The following is a 10,815-nucleotide window of genomic DNA, read 5'->3' on the forward strand; positions in this document are numbered from 1 at the left end:
AGGTTATCCGACACCGTCGAGGTATTTAATTCTATGGAGTCTGCAATCTCCCGTAACAGGGTTTTGCCAAAGAGAAACTTAAGCAGCTGCATAGAATTTCTAATAAAAGCCTTGTTTTTAAAAAACTTTTTTTTACTTCGGTTTTTTATATCTTTCAATACTCAATGCATTCTATAAATATGTACAAATTTATTTTAATGTACAAATTTATTTTAATGTACAAATTTATTTTACAATATTTTTACAAAATAATTAGCGCCAATCACTAGATCTACGCATCAGCAGAAGTTTTCGCCACAATTCAGGGTAATATCTTCTTAAATAACTTCTTAATTTTAGTGTGTCTTCTGGTATTTTCGGATCTTCGGTTACTGCAGTGGGTGTTATTTTTGTTCCATATCGTCCAATAAATAATATTTCCCCGGTGGTTTTCTTGATAACGAATAAAAATGGGTGATTGCAATTAAATTCATTCGGTAGAGCACTTAACTCTGCTATAATAGCTATAAAAAATACAATAAATTAATGTTCATATACGATATAAAAAAGCAGTTACATGAGGACTTATGGTCCCATTTGGATATTTGTATGTACCTGTCGCTGCTGCTGCTTCTGTACCTTCCTCGTTTATTTCTATAAAAGCTTTCTGAATAACTTTAGATACAGTGATTTTTTGATTACCACTCAATATTCCAGACAAATCACCTTTCGATGAATCAAAGATAAGATTGATGCCGAGCTGAAATGGAATGCAAAGTTTAAGATTTATTTTCCACTACCTATGTATCTACTAATTACCTCGAAATAATTACTCACTTTAGGTAAAACTGGGTTTAGTTCCATTTCGGTTTCTATTTTAAACTTTGGAAGCGACAGGGCTATAGAACGCACTCTTGTAATTTTATCAAAGACGACTTCTTTCAAATTCGTGGTTACGATTTTTTCTTCCAATTTCGCTAAGCCGTCTATTTTGTTTGGCAAAATTATAACCATGGATGCATCCTTACCTATGTAAGGCATTTCCAGTGCCTGAAATTAAAAAAAAAATCTAATTGAAAATATCAGTGAGTTAATTTTAGTAATCGAAAATAAAATAATGCAATAATTACCCTCGCGTCTAATGACGGAATATTAGCATAAGCATAATCTGATTTGTGACTCATCATATCGACTTTAACTTTATCTTCAGAGTTCAAATTAAAATCTTTCGTTTCTGTTAAAGATGCGTTGAATTGTGTCTGCCATGTACCCTAATATGAATCACACGATAGAGAGAATATTTGTAGGCAAAAAATATTTAAAATGATTCAAAACAATTTATATTGAAAGACAATCGAACTAGGAAAAACTATTTCAATAATCCATTCACTATACTCGTTTTTTTCATATTTATTTTTAACTTAAGCTATACGTACATATTGATATATAAAAATAATAATAAAAGAATCTTTAACAGCCCACCTTAAAATAAATAGCATTCACAAGAACCATGTTTGTGCCTCCATTTAAGTCAGAAGATTTAATTAAATCCTTTATTTTATTATTTGTTTTACTTTCAACCTGTTCATAAATCGAGTCGCATTAATTATTATCAAAAAATGAAAATTATTATTCAGCAAATAAAAATCCAATAAATACCCATTGGTTTATAGTGGAAGCTGCTTTTCCTGATTCGCCAAAGTTTATATTTTGAACCTCTGAATTGAATATTTCAACGGCTTTTTCTTGAAATTCTGGAGCTAAAGAATATCCAGGACCATCAGGAATGTAAATTTTATTAGCAATATTCAAAGTTATCCCCTTTACGTCTTGCAATCCAGCTATTGTGGACTTAAAAGCTTCAGCACCCTAAAAAATCAATCAATCAAATAGTGCATATATCTAACTAAAAATTAAATATTCATTATTTAACATACTGAATCTGGTAAATACAAAGCCGAGTTGAGTTCTTTCTGGGTTTCTCCTCGAGCTCCTACCGAAAGGAAACCTAACGCTATGTGAGCCGAAAGTGGAGAGCATATTGTATTTTCTTTAGTATTCAATATAGCAATTTCCTGCATAAACATATTACATACATATTAATTAAAATTTGAATTGATACCAATAATGTGTGAGAATATTGAAATGATTACCTTATAGAATCGCGATGAAAATTGATTGATGGCATCCTTTAATGCCAAATCTTGGTTCTGTCCATTGGTGATAGCAAAAATAGTGAAAAACAGCACTAAAAAAAATATTTTATGAAAATATTGATTAATATGATATAAAATAACCAGCGTTTGTGTTATTTTATCGAAGTCATTACCGTTTATTAATAGTCGACGCATTATGATCACTTTATGTGTTCAAGTGCTTTTCACTTACTAACAGATCTTTATAAATTAGTCGCTTTTATATATTTTCTCAAGATCTTTAAAATCTTCTTTCTCCTTTTCAATTTTTATGTCTGATTAACATTAATGCTACTAGACAGATTTAAAAATGTGGGATTCATATACTAAAACTTAAATAATCAGGACTTCGATCGATCGATAATTTTCAAAGCATGCTTCGGATTTTTTTATTGCATTACACATAATAAATTACGACCCGAGGCAGAAGGAAAAATTTTCGCCTCTATGGTATTTTTTTCTTAAGCATAGCAAAGTATTTCTTAAGCAAAAATAAGATATTACACATATAATAGTTAATACTACATATATATATATATATATATATATATATATATATATATATATATATATATATATATATATATATATATATATATATATATATATATATATATATATATATATATATATATATATATATATATATATATATATATATATATATATATATATATATATATATATATATATATATATATATATATATATATATATATATATATATATATATATATTTATATATATATATATATATATATATATATATATATATATATATATATATATATATATATATATATATATATATATACATATATATATATATATATATATATACATACATATATATATATATATATATATACATACATATATATATATATATATATATATATATATATATATATATATATATATATATATATATATATATAAATAGGGAAGGGGGTGATAGTTGACTTGTACTTTAACAACATTTTACAAATCAATTTTCAAACCAACAACATAATTTATAATAATATGATAATATGTAAAATATGATCAATTATATTTTTTAAATAAGAATATTGGAATAAAAATATTTTCAATATGAATTCAGTTGTTGCAAGTTCATAAAAATTCCGATTTTTGGTCTCAAAACTGAAACTTTTTACTCAATGACAGCTTGTTAAAAACACAATATCTATAATGTGTGTACGATGTGTGTGGATATGTTTGTGGGTATGTTTGTGGCGGACGCGTGGATACACAGCCAATCAGAGTCAAGTGGTCGAGGAGACGTGGGGAATCGAGGAAATGAGGATGTGTAGAGCATTTGACAAGTGCGACGTCAGGCCAAGCGACGGTTGATGTTATGTTAATATATAATTTCGAAAGAGACGTTGTAAGGTTTAATGTATGTAAGGTTTGTGTAGAATCAGTTGTAAGTTGTGGCTGCGTTTTATCGATAGTTTTCTCGGGTAGTATCACGCCCTTGACTTATCTATCTAACGTGTTATATGGGATCGGATTCTCGGTGATGTTTGTAGTACGGGCTGGCGGCTGCTCGCTTTGTTGGTTTTGAGTGGCTAGAACACTAAGCATAGTGTTCCGTTTTGTATTTGGTCACTTTGACGTCTTTATTCGATTCATATATGTGACAGTTAAAATATTGCCAGTCATTAAAAATCGCGACGTGATAATTTTTTATGTTATCTCACACTGGCGAATAGTGGTCCCGGCAAGTTTGTCAAGCCGGTAGTTGGCCTTGAATAGCGATAGCAGGCGCACGGTTGATACCTCCGACGCGCTATGGAGTATTTACTTTTAACACGTGTATTTTTAACCATCAAATAAATGTTCTTATATACCATAAGACGTCTTTTATAACGACCTCACACACAATCAAACGGAAACGATGAATATATCAGCGATCGGATATTTCAAGGAATAACATCATTGACGCAATACAAGGAGCTATCTTTCAAAACATAGGTTTGTGCATTAACTATGGGGTACTGTTACAGTTAGTATGGTTGGTTTTAAATTTAGAGACTATAATTTTATGTTAGTAGTTGGGCAACTTAACTTATGGTTATTATTTTTGAGAAATGTATATTTACAGATTAATTCTATCTATCCTGGTTTAGCCTATACCAATCTTCAAAATGTTGATGGGCCTTTGATTGAATGTGAGTTTGGTCTCACTGAGGAAATTGATCAGGGGGTTGTCTATCTTGCCGAGAGACTTGAAGTAGTTCACGGCAAGTTTGTGTACGTGTTTGTCAAGGTAGTCAAATTTTAGGTCATTGTGAATAATAGTGTTTCTTGTGTACCAGTCGTAGTTACCCGCGGCACGCAAGAATTTGTTTTGAAGTCTGTAATTTGAGTATGGATCTGTTGGAGATGGTTGTGTGAGCCCATACGGTGCTCGCATATGTGATTTGTGGGCGGATGATGGATTTATACAGCAAACACTTGTTTTTAAGCGAGAGTTTGCTGTTATGTTTACATAGTGGGTGAAGCTTTGACGCAACTGCCCTAGCTCTACGCACCGCATTGGTGATATGGGGTTTCCAGGTTAGTTTCTGGTCGATTATTACCCCCAGGTAGCGGGTAGACGTGGTCCAGTTGACTAGTTTGTCATTTATGATGACTGGCTTGGCTGGTTTACGCCGTTTTTTACGTCTGGAGAAGAATATTGCCTGACTTTTATCCGGGTTGATTTTCATCAGCCATTTATCGTACCATGGTACTAGTTGGTCCGAGTACTTCTGGAGGGTAAGCGAGACTCCCTTGGGGCTAATGGAGCTTGCTAAGATGGCAGTGTCATCGGCGTATTGCGCGATGTTTGTGTATCTATGGGTGGGAGTGGATATGTCGTGTGTGTAAAGGTTGAATAGTGTGGGGCCGAGGATAGAGCCTTGGGGAACTCCAGCGGAAATGTCACGCTGAGTTGACATTTGGTCTTTCAATTTGACCTGAAATTTCTTTTCTCTTAAGAAGGATGCAATGGATCGAATTGAGTGGGGGGTGATGTTGGCGGCAATCATTTTATAAAGGAGGCCTGCGTGCCAAACTTTATCGAAGGCTTTGGTAATATCTAGGAAGATTGCTCCAGTGGACATGTTTCGGTCGAAGCCGTCTATTACGGTTTCAACGACTCTGTGTATCTGGTGAACTCCAGAGTGTTGAGGTCTAAAGTAAAATTGTGTTTTGGGAAGGAGGTCAATTTTAGCGCTCTCGTTGTTGTGATTTGAGATTAAGATCCGTTCCAGGATTTTACTCAGTGAGGAGAGCAAGCTAATGTGTCTGTAGCTTGTTGCGAAGGAGGGGTTCGAAAAGGGTTTTCTGATTAGAATGATGTTGGCAAGTTTCCATTGACTCGGAAAATAGCAGATTCTGTTGGTGGCGTTTAGTATTGTTGTGAGTGCAGCGATGGCTTTTTGAAGGAGTTCTTTTAGAGCTTTGTTGGAGATTCCGTCCGGGCCAGGGGCCTTTTAAGCGGAGATAGTTTTAATGATTGTTAGGACTTCAAGCGGCGAAGTGGCGATAATGAGTACGGGGGCTGGGTTTTTGAGGTAGCTATTGACGGAGCTTTTAACCATTTGGCAAAAGTCGCTTTGTAGGTTGGAGTTTGATAGAGAAAACTGTTCCCAGAGACTCTCCGCTAGGGCTTCTGCTTTATCGGTGGTGGAATAGACGAAGTTGTCTCCAACTTTGATCCTATCGATTCTATTGCCGTTGCTTCTGAATATTTTTGTCAGTTTCCAGAAACCGTTATGTCCGTCTTCTAGCGCTCTGAGTTTAATATCCCAGTTGTCGTTTCGTAGTTGCCACAAGGCGTTTTTAACGTCTTGCTGAAGTCTATTCATTCGCTGTTTAAGGATAGGGTTCTTGGTCCTTTGGAATGCCTTCCTAGCTCTGTTCTTAGGGCGAATAAGATATCGGGGGGTAAATACACGAATAAGCTTGCGGGTGCAGAGGGGAGTGAGGTGTGGTAGTGGTGCTGGCTTCCAAGGCTGACTGTATTTCATCAGTGAAGATATTAATGGCGGAGTCTATATCTTGGGTGGTGTGAATCGAGTGGGGCTAAGAGATGGTTTGATGAAGAAGAGTTGAGAATTTTTCCTACGGAGGGTGGGATTTATAGTGACGAGCGTGTTGGCGAGTTCTACTATGACCGGGTGATGGTCAGAAGAGAGATCATTTATTACAGTCAAGGATTGCGCACCTGGAAAATTTTGGGTTAGAACGATGTCTAGAATATCGGGTCTGCCTTTGAGGTTAGTGGGGATTCTTGTGGGTTCGTCTGGGGCCATGACGGAGAGTTTTGGGTTTGAGAGTTGGGAATAACGTTTTCCGATATATATTAGTGTTTCGGCTGTTCCATCTGGAGTGTTTGGCGTTAAGGTCACCTGCGGCAATGGTGGATTTGTTGGTGTTAAAAATGTTGTCCAAGTTGTAAGTGTTGTTTTTGTGGGTTGTAGACTGCGTCGAGGATGATGAGGATGCGCCTGTGTTAGTCCAAACTTCTATTGACGTCAGTTCTATCCCTGTGGTAATCGGCCGCGGGGCCAAGTTGTGTTGGATTGTGTGTTTGATGAATATGGCAGTGCCGCCGGTGGCTTTGCCTATTCTGTCGTTTCTGTACGTAGTGTAGTCGATTACCAGGTTTGAGCCAAGTTTCGTTTACTAGTGAGATATCAATGGAGTGTTGGAGCAAAAATAGCTCGAATTCGACACGCTTGCAGAGTATGCTGCAAGCGTTCCAGCAAAAGATCTTGAGGTATCGAGTCATTTTTGTTGTTGTGTAAGTAGGGCTAGGATGGACGACATCGTCAACTGCATTTGATTGAAGCTTTCAGTCGTCCAGGGGGTTGAGTTATGGTTCTGTGTTGTGTTGGTTTGTCTTCTGTTGGTGGTGGAAGTTAGAGGCAGAAAGTTGGATTTGGAATATGAATAGTGTGGCTGAGGTTGGGGGAGCGTGGGGTTTCGGGGTTGACGGGCGTTTTTCTTGGTTTTGTTGTTGGGATTTGCAAGGCAGCCTCGGGTAGAATCAAGAAAAAACCAGTAACATATATTGTTACTGGTTTTTACACAGGCATTTAGCGCCATCTATTGAAAATTAATTTAGTTTAATTTTAATAAATTAATTTTTATATTGTTATGACATATTCTAGAAATCATAATCTACTTAACTTAATTTATAATATAATTGAAGAAGACCTTATCTCGAAAAACTGTGCCAAAGACTTGGGTATTCTTATAGATCGTCATTTAATGAGCATTTTTACCATATAGTCACTAATTCATATAAGCTATTGGGATTTATCTGCCGAGTTGCGAAGCTCTTTAAGAATCCGCATACTCTAATATTGCTCTATGCCAGTTTAGTTCGCAGCAATATGGAGTATGCTTCAGTCATATTGTCTCCTTATTACTAAACTTATATAAATCGTTTAGAGACAATTCAGAAACGCTTTAATTAACGCCATTAATCCCATAATAATGGTCTTGTAAGATTGTTACCAACTTATAATGATAGACTCTCTTATTTTAAGATCGTAACTTTGTCTCATCGCAGAAAGGTTTCTGATTTGTTACTTTTATATAAGATTGTCAGTGGTGTCCTTGACACATTTTGAACGAAATTAATTTTAGAAATAATGCCCGATTCACCAGATGTATAAATCTTTTCTACCCACCAATTTGTCATAACAGCACATCATTTAATAGTGCAATCGCACGGATATGCCGTTTTTACTATAGTATGGATGATTGCCCTGACCTTTTTGCTGATTATTTCAGTACTTTTAGGGCTAAGCTGAAGAAGCAATTCTGTGGTTAATTTTCTACTTCACCTTCATTGCCATTCATTATTTATTATTTTTAATATTTTTTTGTAATTTTTCTTTTTTGTTTTCTTTACATTACCTTGTGGTGCTGCACCTTTACTATAATATTTTCATTTATATTTTTATCTTTTTTGTCTCACTGTACTGCTTTACTTATAATACACCCGATTTTAACCGGCCTATCGCTAGTGTATAGGTATAATAGTTTGAGTGGTTTTTGGATACAGATACCTTTGGTGGAATTGAAATGTAAAGCATTTTAATTGCAATCAACGATTGTGATTTTCGAGTCATACATACATACATACATATGTATATATATAATGTAATGACTCATAGTTTAAAAAAATATATAGTTAACCTGTAAGATAGTCAATCAATTTTGGCAATGTTGTCATATTATTTTCGGCAATAATTATTGATATTATTGAACATCGTTCATTTTATATTACATATTTTCGTCGAAACTATACATTATACGTTAATTTAAGAGTTCCCAAGGACAGACAAATACAAAAAAGTGGATACAAATAATCCGCCAACTGAGAAAAGAAACAGATTGGGCACCAACGACCAACACCACCATATACTTAAATTGTAAATAAATCTATATCAAAATAAAATTTTAATTTCTGTAGTGAATATGTGATGACACTGATTATATATTTCGTGTGTTATGGGGTAGTTATGGAGACGTGCCGCGTATTATTGACACAATTTATTTATTCATATAGGCACTTCTATTTTTATAACATTTCTCTGCGTCTAAGAGATTGCATCCAAAGCGACGAGTGTACATTTTACAGATAAAGAAACATATAATACATAACCATTATATACTTTTACATTTTTTTACATGTTACAGTGAAAGCATATTTCAAGCGAAAATATATTTTCACCAATTCAAGCAGTGAAAATGTATCAAACAATGAATTTACAACGTTTAACTCTATAAATTTAACCCTAACAACCCAATCTTAAATGAATAGGGCCAACCCTTACTTAATCTAACCTATCCTAACCCTTAAATAATACCAACCCTAACAATCTAATCTTAAATGAAAAAAAACCAACCCTGAAAATGTAAGTGGTTATGATTTCACTGAACTGTCAGTGAAAATATATTTTCACTGTGACATATACATACATATATATATGGTCAAACATTTCAAATTACATTGCAAACATTTTTAATTATACATACATATATAATACGATCAATAAACATTTTTATACCGTACGAATATTTTTGTAAATTAATCATCCACAGAGATATCTGTAGAGAAAATTTTTATACAATCGGCGAACCAAGAGACACTGAACATCTCAAGGTTTGCGATAGAAATTGGGGAGGGAATGAAAATTTTTACAGGAACCGTTTCAATGAAAATTAGAAAAATTGACAAATTCTGATAAGAAACGATCGACCTCGACAACCCAAGGTCTGGCCAACAACGGGACTTTAGTGGGAATCGAACCCGTGACACTCTGCACGAAAGTATACTATGCTAACCTCTAGACCACGCTGCTGGTATACTTACATATAATCACGAATCAAGAAAAAACCAGTATATATATACTGTTTGCCACCAATATTTCTTCTAGAAAAATAGTCTCCCGAGCATTTAGCGCTTTCTATTAAAAATTAATTTAATTAATTAATTAACTTTTCTATTGGTGTTTTATATTGTTAATATTATATGTAGGCAGTTAGGTAGTTTTTACTTACATATAATAAATACCCCCTGAAATTTTCATAGTGTCAGATGAAATTTTCAAATTTCAGATTTTCACAGCTTCTCCGATCCATTTATGTATCTATTGTCTTGGAACGTAAAGGTCTCCAGTGGTGAGTCTATTGCTCTGTGAGAACTCCAGCGTATCTTTTGTTCGGCACTTAATGAGTCCCGTTCGCCTAATCCGGGGTCTGTATTGTTCACCCACGAATGCACTTAGACAGTAAATACTCTCTCCCATGTTCACACGTTACAGTATGTATTTACATACATGGGTTATATTGAAATTCTTTGAAAGGTAAAAAATATACCGTTTTTTTTTCAAATTTAAATATGTATACTGTTAGTATTACAACTTCGGCATTTAAAAATATCCAATTAAATTTACAATATTTTTATTGTAGTGAATTTAAAATGAAAGCAGCATTTATTTTTTTTAATATTCATATTAATCAAATTAGTACATACATATATCAAATACATATGGCAAATTGCATTTTATTTATATAGTCTTACAGTTACAGATATAATTTATATTCAATGTGTAAATAATACATCAAATACTTTTGCGAAATGCATACTTACTAACATAAATTATTATATGATATTTTTCAGCTGAGAAAATACACCACATACTGTAATTAAGTAAGTCATTATTTATTCATTTGAAACAAAGGCCAAAAACACACTTTTATAAATATTTTTTATTTATTTTATTTTCAAAAATAGCTCAATAGCTTATACAAGATATTTGATATCTGTTTTAGCAGATATTAGTTTTGTTAATTTTAAGCTCGGTTCACTAGATGTTCAAAACTTTTTTATCCACCACATTTGTATAATAATACTTCATTTAATTGTAAAATTGCACGGATATACCGTCTTTACAATTGTACAGTTGATTGCCCTTATTTGTTCTCTAACTCTATCAGTACATTCAGAGCAAAGGTGAAGAGGCAAATCTGTGGTTGATTCATTGTCACTCATTGTTTTATTAATATTTACTATGTTTTTGTATTTTTTTTTTTGTTTTTTACTGTATTACCATGCGGTGCTCACTTTAAT

General features: G+C 33.6%; 1 protein-coding gene across 3 annotated transcripts; it reads right to left on the reverse strand.

Annotated features, from left to right (window-relative positions):
• On the reverse strand, nucleotides 1–10,213 carry LOC143911535 (antichymotrypsin-2-like). 3 transcript variants are annotated; one of them, XM_077430431.1, is made up of 10 exons: nucleotides 9,744–10,213; nucleotides 2,309–2,468; nucleotides 2,133–2,227; nucleotides 1,917–2,054; nucleotides 1,639–1,848; nucleotides 1,462–1,560; nucleotides 1,110–1,250; nucleotides 817–1,029; nucleotides 595–739; nucleotides 1–503 (listed from the first exon to the last, which is right to left on the reverse strand). In XM_077430431.1, exons 2-10 carry the CDS (start codon nucleotides 2,328–2,330, stop codon nucleotides 253–255), a joined length of 1,314 nt encoding a protein of 437 aa, XP_077286557.1. In that variant the 5' UTR covers nucleotides 2,331–2,468; nucleotides 9,744–10,213; the 3' UTR covers nucleotides 1–252. The 3 variants fall into 3 exon arrangements, with proteins under 3 accessions (XP_077286557.1, XP_077286558.1, XP_077286556.1); XM_077430432.1 differs by lacking the exon at nucleotides 9,744–10,213 and adding an exon at nucleotides 9,528–9,563; XM_077430430.1 differs by lacking the exon at nucleotides 9,744–10,213 and having other exon boundaries at nucleotides 2,309–2,553.
• Nucleotides 10,214–10,815: the final 602 nt, after the last annotated feature.

Source organism: Arctopsyche grandis, chromosome 5 (assembly GCF_051622035.1).
Source record: "Arctopsyche grandis isolate Sample6627 chromosome 5, ASM5162203v2, whole genome shotgun sequence".
Lineage (NCBI taxonomy): Eukaryota > Metazoa > Arthropoda > Insecta > Trichoptera > Hydropsychidae > Arctopsyche > Arctopsyche grandis.

Excerpts from the sequence above, each read along its gene's own strand:
- LOC143911535 (XM_077430431.1), bottom strand. The coding sequence starts at position 2,330 with ATGCGTCGACTATTAATAAACG. Across the intron at positions 2,055-2,132 it reads TTTCATCGCGATTCTATAAG|GAAATTGCTATATTGAATAC; the intron begins GTAATCATTTCA and ends ATGTTTATGCAG. Across the intron at positions 1,849-1,916 it reads CTTTGTATTTACCAGATTCA|GGTGCTGAAGCTTTTAAGTC; the intron begins GTATGTTAAATA and ends TTGATTTTTTAG.